This window comes from Plasmodium knowlesi (assembly GCF_000006355.2).
Source record: "Plasmodium knowlesi strain H genome assembly, chromosome: 4".
In the NCBI taxonomy this organism is placed as follows: domain Eukaryota; phylum Apicomplexa; class Aconoidasida; order Haemosporida; family Plasmodiidae; genus Plasmodium; species Plasmodium knowlesi.
In genome coordinates, this window is record NC_011905.2 from 609,341 (window position 1) to 629,082 (window position 19,742).

Here is a 19,742-nt window from a genome sequence, read left to right on the forward strand (position 1 = left end):
TACCATATGAATGGTACCATATGAATAGTACCATTCGAATACTACCATTTGAATACTACCATTTTAATACTACCATATGAATGGTACCATTCGAATACTACCATATGAATGGTACCATTCGAATACTACCATATGAATAGTACCATTCGATGACCGCTGTTCGGGGATCATTGCCGTACGTCGGGTGAAGACATCTCGAAGGGAAATAGCCCTCTCATCAATTCAGCTCAACCATCTAACGCGTCTAATCTTCTAATAAAGGAAAACCAATGAGATAAAATATCTCCTCCCCATTATACACGTGCGCAACGATTTTTCTTTTTTTATGAAGAAGCAAGCAGTGCCAGGTGAGCAGTGCGAAGTATATAATAATCAATAAACAATGAACGACGAAGGATCAGGTGAAGAGAACTTCCCTACACAAACTGATGACCACGTCTATTGACTTGTTTGAAGCAAGGTGCCTCCTTCTATCCGAGGAGCCACCCTGAACATCAAAGAAAATAACAAGCCAATCGGATGTTCATATCTCATATATGCACAAAAAAAAGGGAGACAAAGATAAAGAAGGCATAGCTGCAGGGAATCGTCCTCTACAACATCGAACCAACTAGACTGACACATATATAATCGGATGAATAGTCGCAAAAAAAAAAAAAATAAAAATGGCTAACCAAACATCAAAGGAATTGACAAGGGCCTGGGTCCCATCCCAACGGCACCCACGGAATAAGATAATCTAAGTCTTATGTGTGATAGCAGCAGAACGCACAGGGTTACTCTCGCTCTCCTTGTGGTGCTACAAATTGACGTTGCTCATTCGGGTATTGAAGTCGTGGATTTTGCGCTTAATCTTATCCATGTCTGTAGGGTAACGGGAGGACGAATGTTAAGGGGGAAAGAGGTTAGCAAAGTAACTACCATTTTGCCTAGCACGTTAAATGAGCAATAGGCCAATTTCAAACATATATGCGCAGCCCGAGTGTGAAGGCATGACAACGTCCCAGTTACCTTCATAGACGTAAGAAAGGATATTGGACGCGGAGTCGTTGGAGGCAAAGGAATATTTTTCATCTATATTAGGGGGGGGGGGGGGGAAAGGAAGGCGGAAAACAAAATGGGTGTGAACCACAGTTGGCGGGGAGTTACGTGAAGGGAAAGAAGGCGAGCTGCGATATTGCCATTCCCACGCTCCGTTCAGATTGCTAAAATTTGTCACACCCCTAAAAAATATTGATGAAGCTCGAACCGCTTTTGCCTTACCAGTCATGGTGCTGTGCCCAGGATATATGTCCGAGTTGCAAAACAGGTAGGGGTACCTTGTGGAGAGGCTACGTGAGTCCTGCGTAACAACGGCAGTAGCGACAGGCGAAGAGGTCGCCTTGGAGTACTTAAATTTAAGTTGCGTCTTCTTGGTGGCCTTCAATTTTCCCTCAAATAATTCTTCCCTTTTGACGCGCGCATTGAGGACGAGTAACTGAAAAGGGCACTCCACACATGTGCGCATTTGCTTGTTGATCACACGGACGAATTTATACAGACTCCCAATACATTTATATACCTTTACGATGCGCTCCTGATATTTCAAATAATGCAGTTTAAGTAGAAAGTTTAGTAGCCATTTTCTATTGCAGAAGTTAATAAAGTGATCTAGGCTTTGGATGAAAATTTCGATCTTCGTTAAATGTCTATAGGGAAAGAGACGGGGGTAAGCCTCGTTCATTCTTAGGAGGTGCATGACATTGGACTGTTCCTTTTTCATTAGCAGAAGTTCCAAAGTATTTGTGGCGTATAGGAGCCTACTCCTATTGTTATGTTGATAGGATTTTAACACAAAGAGGAAGAACCAGTCCTGCATTTTTCTCTGCATAAGTTTATTCAAAATGAAGGAAAAAACTCCACAATGTTTCAGAAGAGGGGTACTCGCCTGTAGTACATTTCCTACCTGTGGACCCTTCAATAAGAAAAAATACTTTAGCAAATATTCCTTCATCTTAAATTTGAAAAAACACTCTGCCCTGTGGATCCCCTTTTCTAAAGTCGCCTTGTCCAAATACTGGCATAGCTCATTATTAGCATACACTAAATTGTCGCAAGCAAGTTTGTTCTTCTTCTCCATTTGATGAAAAAAATATTTCTGTATTTGCAAAAAGGCATAATACTTCTGACGTTGGACCATCCTAGAAATAACCTTTATCATCCGAAAAACATTCTTCTCGATGGAAACCTTCTTACCAATTCGATTGTCCCGCAAGCGAATGTAACCGAGGAACACTCGACGCAGATACACCCTAAACATTGTGAAGACAAAATTAGTAACATAATCATAATGGAACTTTAACCTGGATAAAACAAACCCTTTTATCCTCCGTTCGTAGTTTGCCAAAATGCTATTTACACGGGTTAGTGAGTAGCACACAGCACTCTTCCTCCTACTTAGGGCCCTGTTATTACGCACAAAATGTTGGAAGTAACTACTCATCTTTCTTTTATACAAATTGGAAAGGATGTGAAACAGAAGGAGTAGACTTTGTCGGTCTACAATTTCCTGGTAACTACTTTTTTCCTTCACCAACAAATTGAAGAGCAAATTATTTGTCTTCACTTGGTAGGTTACAAAATTCGTTTCATAACCTTTTATCATTAGAAGGTTAAAATAACTTTGTATTTTTTTTTGCATATAGAATTGTAACTTATCTGCCAAATTTTTTAGTGTCTTTTCTCGTTGCTTTCTTCCTTCTTCAACCTCCTTCTCGTAATGACATTTCGTCTGTAATTCAATAAAGGCGTACTTCAAAACGTGCCGTCTGCATATCCGATCGACTATCTGCATAAGGTGCTTCAAATAGAGTAGGTAAATCTTTTTGTGCTTCTCCACCATGTACGAGTGAACCGATTCTATCGTTAGATACTCCTTACATCGAACTCGTTTCCCTTTCCTCCAAGTGGGTTCTACTTTCCTGTTAATCTCTTCAAACACTCCCATGTTGCTCGACCGAAACAGTAATGTAACATTTCTTTCGAAGCGATTCTTCTTCTTAAAAATATATACCAATTTGAATACGTACCTGTCCTTCTTCTTCTTGCTCCTTTTAACTATGCTCACGTTTATAATATTTCCATATGGGATGCACGTTATAATATTTTGATCATTCAGCTTAACTAGCAAATAGTTGCAGGCCAGAGTGATCATCATGGAAATGTACTTCCGGAACATTAAACCCATCTTCATCTCCACTTGGTATTCTTCTTCTTTCTTGATCAAATGTTTTACCTCATCATTTATATGTTCGTAGCAACCTTTGTTTAGGACCAGTTTCGTCAAATCTGCCCCTCGCAGGGCTTCTTCGCAAAGTAATTTTCTGGACACTTCTCCGACAGACCGCCCAAAGGGGTTCGTCCCGGGGGCGTCGTTCCCACTACCTTTGACACTACCGATCCCGCTACTTGGAATGGCGGCACCTTCATCACTCCCTTCATTCATCCTGTATGTGTAAATTTCTTCAAAAAAAAATTTATCCATTTTGAACTCTTCAATGTCCTTCGCTAGGATGTTGTTGCTCGAGAAGGCCTCCTCATCCGTATGTTCTTCCGAATGGTAATGTACCTGTGTCTGTTGCGTCTCGTCCAACCTGCTTAGTGCGTCTTCGTCATCACTCGGGAGCTTCACTCCCTCGCTACTGAGGCCCTCCCCAGGAACATTATCGGTGTTGCCTCCCCTGTGATCATCTCCAGAACGGTGTGTGTGGTTTTTTCCATTACGCCACTTACCCGGGGGGGGAAGGACTCTATCCTCCACACCACCATCCTCCATGCAGCCTATACGTGCACTGTACCGTGGAATCACTTCATCGTAGTGGTTTACGTCACTTTGTCCATTTCGCAATTCTAGCCAGTTGGAAGAATTTGCCAACATGTTAAACGAATTCTTGGTATTAATTCTATGCCACAGGTGCGTGAAAAATTTTTTTTTTGCTATCTCAGGGTGGCATGCCCCCCGATTTTCCTCCACATTTGAACGAGATTTCCTCGTGAAAGGGTTGCCGCAACTGCTTCCAGTGTCGTCCCCACTGTGGTTGGAGCGGTCAACCCTGTCAACACGATCAACACGATCGACATGATCAACACGATCAACGGGATCAACATGATCAACGCGGTCGCTACTGTCACTGATGCCACTGCCCCCCCTGTCAGTTTCCCGTTTATTGCTCATTTTCCCACCGCACCGACTGCCCTTACTACAAATTGAAACGACACCCCGCGCGACAAGGCCCTCCCCGTAGCGACACTTTTCCTTCTCATCACGACAACCTGAGGAGATAGTACGTGCGGTGCCCCGACAGTTGCTGGGTTGGCCAAAATTCCTTCCCATCCTACCATTAATCTGATCGCTTACTTCTCTAAATGAGCTAAATGCGACAATTCTTCCGCCTTTTTCGCTTTTTTCTCTTTTTTTCCTTTTTCCACTTTCAACACTGGTGACGCACACTGCGCGCGACTTATTCTCCGCGACCGAAACGGTGGAGGAATTCACACCGCCACCACTCCCCTGGGCAAAAGGGGTAATTTCCACTCCTAGTGCACTACGGGGGAATTCACACCTCATTTTATTTTTCTCCGTTTTTTTCACCTCCCCTTTTATTTCACCTTTTACTTCCTTCTTCACTTCCTCATTCACTTCTTCCGTCACTTCATGTTTCCCGCAAAAGGTCAAATTTCCGGGGTAACCGCGCAACTGCCCATTTTTATGGCCCTCCAAAGAATTAATCACCACACGACCACCGCTCGTATCATTGTAACACCCCATATTCTGCGCCCTCGATGACAGAAATGAATTATGTGCGCTAAACAATGTGCTACTGGAACTCTCGAACAGGTTATTAAATTTTTCCATATGTTCTACCTGCGTCGGCACCTTTAAACAGCTCTGCCAATTGTGATGTTCCCGCGCTGATGCGTCCTTACCTCTTAACCAATTACCTTTGTTGTCTTCCCCCTCCATCCTTCCACTTGGTGAATTTTTAATAAATGAAGAATTGCCATTGCGCTTATTTGTCGATGGTTTTACTCGCGCCACACAGACATGTGATTCATCTATGCGGGTTGGTGATGCCACTCGGTGTGCCTCTTCCTCAGCAACATCTTCACTTTCATAATTAAAGGGGTTAGCCATCCCGTGGAGGAAATTTTGGAGTAATTTTGGATGACCCCCTATGGCACTCTTCCGGTCTACGCATTTTTCCGACCCATGCGTGTAGACACTTTTGCAATTTACACCCCATGAATATTTCTCCCTGGTTCTTCCTTTTCCATCGCTGAAAAAATCGAATGTTCCCTCGTTCACCTTTTTATAATCAACATAGGGTGATTCTCCCTCCATATATGTTTGCTCACGCGCTGCTTTGTCAATAGCTTCAAAGTTCCTATCACGCGTAACCCGTGCTTCTTCTTGTGATGGGTATGAGGGGGTTCCATTTGAATTTTCCTTTAGGAACAATTTCTTCTCCTCCTCATGCGGAAGTGGCACATGGAAGAATCCACTACGTACAGGAATTGGCCCCAAACGGGTTACACCTTCTACAAGGCACATTTCTTCCGATCCATTTTCGTAAAAGGTGCCATCTGACTGGCTCTCTTGCTGCTCCCCGCTAATTGGCTTCCCCCATGATGGACTTTTTTTTAGGAAGAACTTCAACTCTTCATTCGTTAGTGTGTGCACTTGGTCATTATGGCCAATTTTATGATCCGCTGAATTTACACGGAGTGTGGCATTATTAGGATGAACTACATTTTCACGTTTCACCAAGTTCTCAATTACACTTTCGCTGTACTCAAGTTTGGAGGATAAACATTTTGACTTAGGTTGATCACAGAGTGTGTACATTTGAACAACATCTTTTTTTCCATCTCCATTATTGGTTTGTAGTACCTTTATGTCTTCTTCCCTTCGTTCAGAATTTTTCACCTCAATTGCAATTTTTGCCTTTTGAGTGTGTTGATTGATCTTACCCTGATATACCCTCGCGTCTGTGTGGGAAAACGACTCTTCACTTCCTGAAAATTGAGCTACTCCGATCTGAGGAAATCCCCGGTTCCTTCCCTCTCGAATTAAGCCTCCTATATCATCAGTATTGTACATATATAGCATGTTCCAATTATAGGTAGTCATGTTTATTTTTATATTTTTTTGGGAAGGGCGGAAGGATGCGCGGATGGGAAGGAAAAAAGCAATAGTAAGTTCAACTAATGCTAGAATTCCAATCTGTTCAGAGATACCAGGTCATGTGTGATAACTTCTAACGCGCTGCATGCGTGTCTATGTGAATATACATGTGCTCCCTCTCCGCGCACACACATGTGTAGCTATGTCAAAAAAAGAAAAATGAAATGCTTTGTGAATAGAGAGAAAGCAGAGCAGCCTATGTGAGCTTAAAAAATTAAGCGAAGTATACAAAATGGGCATGCATAATTGGGTAAACAACTATGTGTTGTAAAAAACGCCACGTGGCCTAAAAAGGTGCAGAAAAAACGATACAGACTGTTGGCAGAAAAATAGTGGAATTGCAGTGAAGGCAGATTCTCACTGCTTTATCACATGTATCCTTTTTTCCCCTTCAAAGTTTAAGTTAGATACGGCTACGTGTGAACTACGTTGTGTTTCAGAACGATAATGCTTTTTACCGCTTCTGACGGTGTTACACGTGCTCCGTTTGGTGAAACGAGGTCTATACGGGGGGTGAGTCTGCCTACCCCTCGCAAAGCCATAAGTGCAGCGCTTTCAAACAGGTGCAAACAAACTTGAGTGTGCAAACTTGAGCGCTCAAAATTGGTTCCCCCAGTGGGTCTACGTTTTTTCGTTACTTGTAAGCATATACATATGATTCATGCATTGTAACAGGCTATGATTAAATCGGTTGGATTAACTTCTCTACTCTACCATGGTTGTATAGAAGAAAACACTTTCTGGGTGTGAAGAAAACTACATGCATATGTAAATGTGTGTATAAGTGAATACGCATATAATGTTCGCCTCAGAAACAAATGGCTTGTCCTTCCAAGGTTACACCAATATTCGTGGGCATGCACTGTCACTCCAGGCTAGTGGTACAGCGAGTGTCAAGTTTTCAGAAGGGCTACAATATTTTGCGCAATGGATTGCGCAAAAAATGGGTACCGGCGCATATAGGGCAGTTAGACAGCAAACGAAGCGCTCATGCTTACGTTTGCCAAAAAAACGCGATACGTGAAAAATAATTGTGGATCTGTGCTCGTTCCAAATGGGGAAACGGAAAAGCGCAGGAAAAAAATGTCTCATGTATGCATATGCATGTTTATGTATGTATATATATTTCCATTTGTGTACACATGAGTAAACAAATCCCCGCATTACACACCTTTTTTTTGAGAAATGAAATCTGTTAACAAATATGGTGCGGAGTATCTGCTTAATGCGCAAAAAAAAAAAAAATATATATATATATACCCCTGTAGGTATGTGTAAACGTTGTGCATGAACATTTCCCATTAAAGCATTTTTTTTTTTTTTTTTTTTTTTTCTTTGAAAGGACACCTTTTTCTTTTCTTTTCCCTTTTTATGTTGGCCATTCGGGATACAACCCTGATTTTATGACTTCATTTTTGTGCCACTTTATCCCTTTTGCGCCTTTTAATTTGTTTTCTTCAGCCTGTACAAGCCATCACTCACATCGTAAGGCATGCTAGCGAAATTGGAAAAAAAAAAAGTAAAAAAAAAAAAAAAAGTCATACAAAAAGGTGAAATAATTATGAACTGTTCATAATATTTTTGCATGTCTTTATATATATTTTTTTCCCTTCACTTTTATATTGTCTGTTCAGGTAAAAACGTGCTGATTTGCAGAATTAAGTTCCTTTATGGCTACTACTTGCTAGCGTTACAGCGTTAATGCATTTGCCAAGACCAATGTTGTGAAGAAAGGATCTGCCCTTCTTTTAGCCGTTGAATGAGTGTAGAAAGGCTTTTTACGCAGTGGGAGATTGGCAGAAGAGAACGCAAACTTGGATTTCCAAGAAGGCTACAAAAAGGGAAAATAAAAAAAATAGTATTCCCCTGATGTAACTGTGAACAAATAAACCTTGCAGTTGCGGTAAACCCGAGGTGGGCGATTTATTCCCCTTCTTCTTTACAATTCGCGGACAGGCGGGAAATGATGTGGAATAAATTTACAAAGTGGCATGCAGAAAATGGACAGTACTGGACTGCAGTATTTTCACCCCTTTCGTGTAGCGCTACACACAATGTGCCTTTTACAGATGAAAGGAACAAGTTAACCTCGAAGCATAAAAGAGAAAATTAAATTTGCAAATTGGGGGGTAACTCGCAACTTGTAAAGGTGAAACAAAAGCACACATATGTGTACATCAACATAAGTATGTGTTTAGAGATTGTCCTTCCTGAATTGTACGTTGGCCAAGTTTCACAGGGCATTCTCCTTTCCCCCGCCGAGATGTTTTATTCCGTTATTTTGTGAGCAGTCCAGATTTTACCATTTCTTGTGGTTTCTGATATACTGGTTAAAACTTCTGCGCATATGCGTAGTAGCAAAATTGCAAACATGGAAAAGATGTTTCAGCTTGAGATATTTAATGAGTGCCATTAGTTGTAGGAGAGCTCATCGCGCTAGGTACATGTGAATCTGTTTGGGGAGAAATTACTCCACCTCGCCCCAATCGAAGTTCACCCATTAGGGGAGGAAACAAGGAATTTACCACTGCCCAACTTTTTTTGCCCCACTTTTAATATAGATATTGTCATATTTTTTTATTTTTTTTTAATTATACATTATTGTTCCATTGGGGGATTTTTCTTTTTTTTTTTTTTTTTTAAAGCGAATTGTAGTTTTACACTTTTAAACGAGGGAGATGCACAACACGGATTATTATGCACAAAATATATTATGTGCATGTAAAGAAGGGGGAAAGGAAAAGAACTGTTCTTCCTTCAGTGGAGTAAGCACATGATTCCTATTCATCTACGGAGGGATGGTGGGTCCCATCAAGGGGGAGTTCTTCCCCTGTTATATCTCACGTGGGAACAAGCAAGTACATATGGACATACATTCATACACATGCACACGCATGCGTTCTTGCACCCTTCCCCAGGGAGGCGTATCCGATGTGCATCTTATTTATGTAGCCCCGATAATTATATGACAGGTGAAAATACTCTTTCAATGAAAGCAAAAAAAGGAAGAAGGGGTTCCCCAATGCAAATGTGTAATGGTTTCTGTTTCACGTCACAGAAATTTGTTTTCCGAGAAATATGTAAAAGGAACAGGCCTGGGTGATCGGAAAAGCGAGAAGCAGCCGTAAAAAATTGTATTATTATTATTTTCATCACTTGCATTTAGAAATGCAGAATTGGCTACATTGAAATTACTCGAAGAGTTTTTTTTTTTTTTTTTTTTTTTTTGGTAAATTTCCCTTACCCTGAACATTTCCAACTTGTTCTGCCACTTTTTCTCTTTCGCGAAGTCCTAACCATTTTGTGATACTTATAATCACAATATTTTAGATCGATCAGTGTTAGCGTGAAATATATATTTTTTATTTTATTTATTTTTTTTTTGTAACTCCATTTGTGTGTCGAACACATTGAGATCACACGTTTACCTTTTTGTGCGGATATTGTTTTTGTTCACGGCTTTGCACCCCCCCCATATCTCAGCATGAAGGTTGCCTACTTTTTGTCCGCTCTGGACTTGCTCATTATTCTGAACCTGTACTTGGGTGGAACGTGTAGCGACTTCAGGAGCATTGTTGGGCGTATAAGACATGGTCGCATTTTAGAGGACGCGGGGGATAAGGGCAGTGGTGCGAATGATACCAACAATGGTGATACAAGAGACAATTCCAGGCCCCCCGCGGAGAACAACCATAGTGAGGGAGGCGACTCAACGACTCCTCCCAACGATTCGCAAAAGGAGGGTGCGCAAAATATCCTTCCAGGTGGGGAAAAATGACGCGGTCATCAAAAGGTGGAAAAATGACCAGAGACGCAACACAACCAAACAGCACTCGCAAAAAGCGAGCAAACATCGCGTGCTTCACCCGAACAAGTGAATCCCCAAAATACAAACTCCCTTTTTTTTTTTTTTTTTTTTTTTTTTTCTCCCCCCTCCGAATTCGCAGGTAACGCAGGCGAAGCGGGTAACCACAATGTAGAGGAACCAAATGAAGATTACGATGCGCATGACGATGAATATTACAACAATGTAGAGGATGATGAATCCTACGATTTAAAGGACCATAATGAAAATTTATGTTCGGAAAATAATGGTGGGTGTGGAAATGATAAAATATGTGAAAATATAGGAGACGGAATAGTGAAATGTTTGTGTAAACCGGGGTATAAGTTGGTTGGCACTGAGTGTGTGGAGGCATCAAAATCGTCTTCCTTGAATTCTGTTTTCTGTTGGTTCTTGCTTCTGATTATTGTTTTGGCTTCTATAAATTAGTTTTTCCCGCGGTATAACCGTAGATGTGTTTGTGAAGGGAGCAAGTGCTAAGATGTGCGGAGAAATGGCGTTTTTTTTTTTTTTTTTCCGTTATGGTCATACGATTATCGATCAGAATACCTTGGATTTATTTTTTCCCTTTTTTAAACGTGTCACTGGGAGTGTCTCCTTCCTCGTGCGCGTCCAGTTTAACTTATCCTCCATGTTGTTGGGCTGCTGCGGTGTCAAGGAGAGGCAACTAAGAAAATAAGAAAATAGGAAAACGTTATCTCCCACTTTAGGCGAATTTTTAAGCAATTTTTTAAGCAATTTTTTAAACAATTGTTTAAGCAATTTTTTAAGCAATTTTTTAATAGAATTTTTAAGAACTTTTTTTTAAGCAATTTTTTTTTTTTCAAAATTTATGCACATTTTTAAGAGATTTTTTTTTCGCACTTTGAAGCTGTTATTTTTCGCGTTTTTTTTTTTTTTTCCCCCATTTTCTTTGCGTTATTTTTCCAATTAACTTTACAACGTTTGAATGGCCGAGCCACTCTTTTAAAAAATTTGGGTGCACTACGCAAGAGCAGTATGGTACCCTAGTTGTTATTTGTGCTGTACGGCGGGAAAAAAAGAGAGAGCAAAAGGAAAGAGCAATTTTCGACCTTCTTCTACAAGGTTCCGATTTTTTTTTTCCTTTTTTTTTTTTTTTATTTGCTAGGGCGCAAAATGGGGGAACTAAGTGCCCATCCAGGTGTGCACAAGTAACCTCACCTCGGAGGAGTTAGATTTGTTCTACCCGTACAATCAGCAGCAATGTGGAACAGTTCTATAGAATGTGCACGTGAAAAAAAATATCTTCCTCCATCTCTAGGTGTGTTCAAAAAATAGCACATCTTACCTATATTTTTTTTTTTTTCTTTTTTTTTTTTTCTGTGAAAATAACTTGGATAAAAAAAAATTAGGGGAAAAAAATGACAAGGAAATAAGGAACAAATTGCAATAACATTATGAAACTCTTGCAACGACACATTGCGAACAAATTAGAACACGTTTAGAACAAGTGCAGTCGTGCAGGAACTAGGAGAGCGTGAAGAAGCACGACTCTACCCCTTTAAGATTCTTGAACCTTTGAGGGACTGAGATTGAGGTTGCCAATTTGGCACGCTCAGTTATCGCATTAAATTACCTGTTCAATTTGCAGCTTAATTTTCCCATTTCCCCCCTTATGATGATATGTGTAGCACGATGGCCATGGCACGCGTCGCGTTAGCTATCCACCTCTTCTTCCTCTGCAGTTACCAGTCGGGACATCCTCTAAAATTCTCCTTCTGGAGAGAAGAAAAGATTCACCTGCAGATATACACCAACAGGTTGTTGAGGGAAGAAGGCAAGAACGACAATGTAGAGCAGATGGAATCACCTTCCATCTCCGGAACGGAAGGAAAAAAGGAAATTCAAATGATCAGCCATTTGCAACTGCAAAGTGGGAAGCATGACCAGGTTTCCTTCCTATCCGCAAATGACTCTAATTTGAAAGGGGCAAACGAAGAAGCTTCTGCAGAGAGTGGAGAAAATGGAAAAAAAAGTGATGAAGAAAATGTAAAAAAAAGTGATGAAGAAAATGCAAAAAAAAGTGATGAAGAAAATAAAGATGCCAATTCTAACACGAAGGATGCAGAGTCAGCTGAAGGCGAAGAAAACCCAGTGTCTCAGGAAAATCAAATGAAAACGCTAAACAATGAAGAAGACAAAACGAATGATGGTAAGAAAAATGGAGATGAAGAAGATAAAAAGGGAGAGAAGGGAAAGGACGATGGAAAAGGTGAAGAGGGTTCGGAAGAAAAGATGGAGGAAAGCGCGAAAAAAGAAGAAGAAAACACCGAGGCAAACAAAAATTTGGAAAGCAAACATGCAGAGGCGGAAGTGTCGGAACACAAACAAGACGTCACCACTCCTGAGGGAGGCAAGGATTCGCCAGAAGGGGAAAACCAAAAGGAAAATACCCCTAATAACACAAACCAGGAGAATCAAGAAAATGCCGACAATGACGAGAACAAACTTCACTTAGGTAAGAATGACCTTTTTTGAGCAGAAGGAAAATACGATGTGGACATGTTAGAGGGAGGGATGAGATTATCCCCCCAGAGAGCAGTGCCACGTAAGGGAAAAAACGGGTGGATATATATGAGGGCCTTCTTTCCCGTTTGGTCCTTTTCCATTTCGTGTATATACATCCCGCCGCATGGGAAGAAGAAACCACTGTGATGAATACTCCACGTGGTAATATAACACTTTTCTCCTTCCCTCTCTTTGTAGACAAACTGGACGATGATGTCCCCCACTACAGTGCCCTGAGGAACAACCGAGTAGATAAAGGAATAACAGACAGCATGATGCTAAAAAATATAATAGAGGATAACACAAAATCCTGTTCCGTGAACAATGGGGGATGCGCAGACGACCAAATATGCATACGGATCAATAACATGGGGATTAAGTGCATCTGTAAGGAGGGGCATTTATTTGGAGGGAAGTGCATTTTGAGCAGGTCTTCTGCCATTAATACTTTTTTCTCTGTCGGTCTGTCCGTCCTATTGGCTTTTCTCTGGATGTGTTAACTAGGGGTGTGGGCCACGGGGCACTACTTAGAGGTTCCCCCCTTAAGGGTACACAGCTCAACGGAGGCCCTTCGTGCGTGTTTGTTTAGTTGTACAACTCGCTACCCATTTTTCCGCCTACCTATTTTTTTTTTTTTTTTTTTTTTTTTTTTTTTCTTTCCTCCCCTTCGTTAAGATGTCCTACACCCAAACGAATTTTTTTAGTATATATATAATTTTTTTCATGCTCGGCCGAAGGATGCATCACGTGGTTTGTTGATTTTTCCCTTCCGTTAGCGCACAATGTTTTTCAAAGCGGAACCACCCAACGGACAGACATTGCGATGGCCTCACAACGTAAGTGTGTTGTATACGCCTCCTTTTTTAAGCGACTCTGGACGATTCAGCTGTTTACGTTGGTACACACAAGGAAATGCAAACTGGACAATGTTAGCTAAATTCAGCTAGCTAAAAAAAAAAAAAAAAAAAAAAAAAAAAAAAATCGCTAAATTTAGCTGTTACAACATCGTTTGGGGGGGGTGAGAAAAAATAATGCGCATCTTGTTCATCTTGGTGGTCTCCCTTGAAGAGGAAACTTTCTCTCCTCCGTCTTCCTAAACATGGGGAAAGCTGCTGCGTAGGTAGGCACAGTCACATTCGTGAGACACTTCAGAGAGCCACCTCCTTGACGAGTGTGTGCCTAGTCGAGCTCCCCCGATAGCCGCTCCACATTTTGGGCCAAATATTCTGCATAGCCAGTATATGTAGCAGGAGTTAACTCTAACAACTGGTCGACGACATCCTGAGGGAGGAAATCACATTTAGTTTTGATAAATTCTTGCATAATTTGTTTATTGATATTTTTCCCTCTTGTGAATTGTTTGAGTTCCTCATAGGCATCTACATAGTTGAACCGTTTCATCACAATCTGAATTGGTTCTGCAAGAGTGGACCAGTTTTTATCAAGTTCCTCGTCTAGGTTTCTCCTGTCAATGTCTATTTTGTTTAGTCCCCTTAAGACAGATTTGTATGCAATGAGGCAATACGCAAGGGAGCTTCCAATGTTCCGCAACACAGTGGAGTCAGAGAGATCCCTCTGTAATCTGCTCGTTGGTAACTTCGAACTGAACATTTTGAAAAATGCATTGGCCACATGTAGGTTCCCTTCTGCATTTTCAAAGTCAATTGGGTTAACCTTATGTGGCATCGTACTGCTCCCAACTTCATTCTCTTTCAATTTTAGCTTTAGCAAATTATTAGAAATATATAACCAGATATCTACACAGAGGTCGATGAGTGTACTGTTTATGCGAGCCAAACCATCACACAGCTCACATATATAATCGTGGTCCTGTATCTGTGTACAATACAAACCGTATGTTACACCGAAATATTTTTCCAGAAACACCTTAATGGTACCTATCCAGTCGATATCTTTGCTAACCACTTTGTGTGCATTAAAGTTACCCACAGCTCCATTAAACTTCGCACAGATCTTTACTCTCCTAATCACCTGTACGTGGTGGTGTATCCTTGAGTAGAAATTTGCCATTTCCTTTCCGAAAGTGGTGGAAGATGCAGGTTGACCATGTGTCCTGGAAAGCAATGGCACATTGGAGTACTGCACAGCTAGGTCCTTTAACTTGAGCATTACGTTCTCCACACATGGGATTAGTATATCCTGTAGGCATATCTTCAGACACATCGCATAGGCTACATTGTTGATGTCCTCACTGGTACACAGGTAGTGTACATATTCTTTTATCTTTATCAGGTCTTCCCTCCCCGACTTACTCAATTTTTCTTTTACGAAATATTCTACTGACTTTACATCATGATTGGTTTCCTCTTCTATCGCTTTCACTCGTGCTATGTCGCTGTCCGTTATGTTTGAGGCGATCTGCTTCAGCTCCTCCACCGACTGGTCACTCACCTTCTCAAAGAAGAGCTCCTTCTCGTTGAGGAATAGCAACCACCGCACCTCTACGATAATCCGATGCTTTATCAAGGCGTACTCGGAGAAGAAATCCGACAGTTCGCTGCATGCCTTTTTGTACCGCCCGTCGATGGGCGAGATGTTCTTCAGGTGCTCCATCGGAGGGTTAGATTTGATATGGAGGGCATTTCCTTAAGAAAACTTGCCTACTGGACATAGGCAAGGGCCTCTTTGTACCGCCGCGAACAGCCCCACAGTGGCCACAAACGGTGGAACCGCTAAAGAGTAGAAGCTCTTCCTACAGAAGAGTACACCATCCCAAAAAGGGAAAAGAAAAAAAAAAAAAAAAAAGAACACAATCAACTGTGCCCCACAGAAATGTAGGCGAATAGTTCAAACAAGCTAATATCTCCACATGTAGGAATTCGGGGGGGCATTCTCAAAGTCCTCTTACTATACAGAAAAATGGAAAGCATTTAAAAAAAAAAAAATTTCCTTTCGGGGGAAGGGATCTCAAGTTGGTAACGTCTCAGTCGCTCCGTGAATATTAAAAAAGAAAAAAAAAAAAAAAAAAAAAATACGATGAGTCGATAAAATTGCAGATTTTTTATTAAAAAAAAAAAAAAAAAAAGGAGGCGATGTTTCCCCCCTTATTGTCCTTTTTGCTACTTAGCACAGGGGTACGGTGATATAACATCCCCTCCTTTTCGTCCCCCTAGATGATTGGAGGAGGTCAGCCATATTTTTGTTTTCTCGATGAATTGTTTTCCTTTTCGAAACCGTACAAGAAGAGAGGGAGAGTACAGCTTCGTGTGAAACCATATTTTTAGGATGTCGAGTGGCTGAGTCTGAAACGCGTGCGCGTCCCGCATGAGCGGAGTAGCTTGTATGATTCACCCTCCCCCATGAATTGCACACAACGGGAGGTAGACCCGAGTTGAAGTTTATCGGAGAGTTGGTCCTCCGATAAAACTATTACCCCCATTTAAGAAGTCTCAATAGAAGTCCCCCCTCCCCCCGCTTTTTTGACCATCACCATGGCTTTCTTCTGTCCGAACTGTCACAACATCGTCCTCGTAAACATCGAAAATGGCGTTTACTTCTACTGCAAAACATGTAACTTCAAGTACAAAATAAAGAATAAAATTTTTAACAAGTTTGATTGTAGGGACCTTAACAAAACCATCCCCCTGGATGCCGTTGACATGAACAACAAAAATATGTCCAAGACGCAGGGTAAGCAACAGCTAGAGGAGGAAGCGTGCCTACCGTTCAGGTCGTTTGTTTCTCCATTGAGATCATCTCATGATCCTTGCGAGTGCTATATTGTGTACCCACCTTTGGTCCCACCTTTGGTCACACGTTTGCACCCACTTTTTTACCCATCTTCCCCCCCCTGCAGCCGTCTGCCCCAAGTGCACGCATGACGAGGCATACTTCTACAGCATGCAAATCCGGTCTGCGGACGAGCCCAGCACGCTCTTCTACATCTGCATTAAGTGCAATCATCACTGGAAGGAGTGAGCCGGGCACGTGGCTGATGTAGGAGACTCCGCTTGCATGTAGGCCCCCTTTCTGTCCCTACGTGTTCGTTGCTTTATCTCTCAAATGGGGACATGAATTTTTTTTTTTTTTTTTTTTTTTTCTCCTACAAACCATTTGGCGTCTATATTTGTAAGGAAGGACCAGCAAAGGAGAGTCCTTCAAAAATTTGCATTCCTAACCATTTCAATCATTTTAACATTTTCTTTGTTGGGAATTAATTGCCCCAACTGTAAAAGGTAGCTGAGAAGATTTTTTTTTTTTTTTTTTTTTTTTTTTTTTTTTGCCTCTTCTTTTAAAATATGGTTACATCGATTTGGTGATACCTTTGGGGAGAGTCGTACAGCGACGTGACCAACCCATGAGAAGCTTTTCCACACATGTGCGGGTTGTAACAAGTGCATATGCTACAGGAATTTGGACTGATTGAGAGGACTAAAAAAAAGACCGTCAATCGTGCAATAAGCGACCACTTGATTGGCCTTCCCTGGGCAGTCTCATTAGGTGCTCAATCGTAATTCAACATGTGTGTATATTTTTTTAGCGAAAGAATCATAGCAACCTATCTACCCCTATTTGGTAAATAGCGATGAGGGGTTCCCAAATTATGCATATCGAACGCAAGGGTGATTTTCTCAGATAAGTTCCTTTTAACCTACATGTGCGCTTTAACGTGATTATAGTGCGAATTGGGGACGATTCCGTGGGAACGAAAAAAAAAAAAAAATAATAATAAATTGTTTTGCGGCATGCATATACCAGCGTTCCTGCGAATTAGTTTCGTTGACGTATTTTTTTTTTTTTTTTTTCCATTAACCTCCCCCCCCCTCCCTCCGTGGTAACATATATCTTCCGCGGGTCTTTCAAATTGGAGGGGTCTACTCAATTTTGCCTAACTACTTATGCAGGGCGCTGGAGGTCTCGAGACACGAGCAAACGGCAATGATAAGATCGTACGTTTCCTTACGAGGGTACCTGTGTACCTCAAAATGTGCACCCAAAGAAGCATGGGAAAATACCAACATTTCATGCACGTACTTAAAATGAGGGGGAGGAGAAAAAAAGAACAGTATGATATACCCCCCCCCAAGGGTTAAGGTATGTTAACTGATCATATATATATATATATATTTTGTCCCTTTAATGAAATAAAAAGGGAAAATTCTCCGCGCTATTACGTTCGTTTTCTTTTATTTCTATGCTTTCCTGTAGATGACACTTTAAATTACATCAAGTGAAAATTTTCCTCTATATTATTTATTTATTTTCTTTCTTTTTTTCCATCTTCTCCCCCTTCCCTGGCACTTAATGTGAGAAGGACAAAAAAACAACATGGGATAGAAGGAGGAAAAACAAAACACTAGGGGGGATTTTTTCATAAAAATGAAACATCATCGAAATGCTATAAAAGGAGAAGTAATTCACTTGCGCCTTTGTTTTATCATCTATGGGGATGATTTTAAAAAAAACATGCAGAAACGATGGGCGAACGATGAACGATGGATGGAAGGGAAAAAATAATTTCAAAGAAAAAAAGAAGCATTTTTTTGGGGAGGGGGCGGTCAAGTATTGAACGAGTCGATTTATATATCCCGCTGGGTATGCTCGCGTAATAAATAAGTATATGCTGATCTGCAAATAAGTAAAGGTTTTTTTATTTTTACATGTACGGAGTGACGCAGTTATAGCCCGACCGACCGCACGCGGAGGATTTACCCACCCTCGTAATAATTTGTGCGTTCATTAATTACATATGCCATGGATCCATGGGCCGTTAAAGGAGAGAAGGCCAGTGGATGAGGCATTATCATTTCTGCTGGGTTACGCAAGCAAAGCATAGTAATAATATAAATCACGTACATATTTGTACAACGTAACATATGCACGTAATATATTACATGCCATACATATATTATTATTATTATTTGTACGTATCATTTTACGCAGGAACAACTGGTATTATAAGGAGTGCGAAATACGTAGCGGCTCCATGCCGTAAGAAAAAAAAAAAAAAAAAAAAAAAAAAAAAAAAAAAAAACATATGCGCGAAACGACCCCACGTAGTTAGGCAGGATTAATCGGCGAAACCATAAGCATTTTCTAAATACGCGAGGGCAAAGGGAGAGAAAAAAAAATTCCGTAAACATTATATGCGAAGTTACATACGCGTAGCATAATATACATAGCTTTGCGTACTGCGCTCCCGTTATGACTCATTTAACTGCGGGATTGACAGCCCTTCTTACATTTACATTTTTTTATAATTTTGAAAATCTGCAAAATATTTGTAAAAGCGGAAAAAATGCGAAAAAACATATGACCATCTTTTTAAAAAAAAAAAAAAAAAAAAAAAAAAAAACAAGCCATTAAAAAAAAAGGTGCCCTCTGTACAGAGAGAAGCACGTATATATGTATAGCGCTACGTATAAAACCCAACCTCGCCTACAAACCCTTCGTAGGTTAGGTGGACACGTTTTTATACATACCTAATACATATATATGTATATTTCTACACGTTATTTGTTTGTTTGTTTGCTTGTATTTTTTTTTTCTTTTTTATGCGTTTAACATGGCCGCAGACACCTGAGAACAAGTCGTGGCGGCCACCGTGTATTCATATATATTTTATATATACGTTAACCTGCATATGGCCAAATGCCAGTAGGTCAGGTATATCTACCTATACCCCGTCAATTGCGTTCTGCACAACAGAGTGAAGTGGCGTAACTTCGCGGCAAGTGTGTCCCGTATGCACCTTAGCAGGGTGCGCACCCCTTGCCACGATGGTGAGGGCATAAGTATATAAGTACAATTTTTCTACATTTGCCAATCTCTATATGTGTACGCGTTTATAACGGACCCGTTGGGCAAATACCCTACCCGTGGGTGTAGGATAAATCGCGCTTACGTGGATGCATCCACATGAACCTTTTCATTCGTATACATGGTGGATATGTCTTCTGCTCTCTCCAGGGCACCATCATTCCTTTATGCATTTTCATGATAGAAAAAAAAAAATAAAAATAAAAAAAAATAAAAAAAAATAAAATAAAGATCTTCTTGGCGTTACCCCTCCCACAAACCACAACGTCAGGGGAACTTCACCAAAAAAGGAGTTCTATCCGATCCCTATTTTGTGCACTAATTCCTGTTAGCGGTTTCTCTTTTCTTTCTCCCTTTTGTTGTTAC

The 19,742-nt window shown here is 40.8% G+C and overlaps 5 protein-coding genes across 5 annotated transcripts; 3 read left to right on the forward strand and 2 right to left on the reverse strand.

Moving 5' to 3' along the window:
- Positions 1 to 799: 799 nt before the first annotated feature.
- Positions 800 to 6,169, reverse strand: PKNH_0414000 (conserved Plasmodium protein, unknown function; the record flags this gene model as incomplete). Its single annotated transcript, XM_002257928.1, has 3 exons — positions 800 to 864; positions 1,012 to 1,074; positions 1,264 to 6,169. The coding sequence occupies 3 exons, from the start codon at positions 6,167 to 6,169 to the stop codon at positions 800 to 802; spliced, it is 5,034 nt and encodes a 1,677-aa protein (XP_002257964.1).
- Positions 6,170 to 9,707: 3,538 nt separating this feature from the next.
- Positions 9,708 to 10,496, forward strand: PKNH_0414100 (merozoite surface protein 4, putative; the record flags this gene model as incomplete). The annotated part of the gene is made up of 2 exons (XM_002257929.1): positions 9,708 to 9,987; positions 10,171 to 10,496. The coding sequence occupies 2 exons, from the start codon at positions 9,708 to 9,710 to the stop codon at positions 10,494 to 10,496; spliced, it is 606 nt and encodes a 201-aa protein (XP_002257965.1).
- A 1,227-nt stretch (positions 10,497 to 11,723) lies between these two features.
- Positions 11,724 to 13,096, forward strand: PKNH_0414200 (merozoite surface protein 5; the record flags this gene model as incomplete). Its single annotated transcript, XM_002257930.1, has 2 exons — positions 11,724 to 12,546; positions 12,795 to 13,096. The coding sequence occupies 2 exons, from the start codon at positions 11,724 to 11,726 to the stop codon at positions 13,094 to 13,096; spliced, it is 1,125 nt and encodes a 374-aa protein (XP_002257966.1).
- A 679-nt stretch (positions 13,097 to 13,775) lies between these two features.
- PKNH_0414300 (adenylosuccinate lyase) lies at positions 13,776 to 15,170 on the reverse strand (the record flags this gene model as incomplete). Its single annotated transcript, XM_002257931.1, has 1 exon — positions 13,776 to 15,170. The coding sequence occupies one exon, from the start codon at positions 15,168 to 15,170 to the stop codon at positions 13,776 to 13,778; it is 1,395 nt and encodes a 464-aa protein (XP_002257967.1).
- An 878-nt stretch (positions 15,171 to 16,048) lies between these two features.
- On the forward strand, positions 16,049 to 16,535 carry PKNH_0414400 (DNA-directed RNA polymerase III subunit RPC10, putative; the record flags this gene model as incomplete). Its single annotated transcript, XM_002257932.1, has 2 exons — positions 16,049 to 16,247; positions 16,414 to 16,535. The coding sequence occupies 2 exons, from the start codon at positions 16,049 to 16,051 to the stop codon at positions 16,533 to 16,535; spliced, it is 321 nt and encodes a 106-aa protein (XP_002257968.1).
- Positions 16,536 to 19,742: the final 3,207 nt, after the last annotated feature.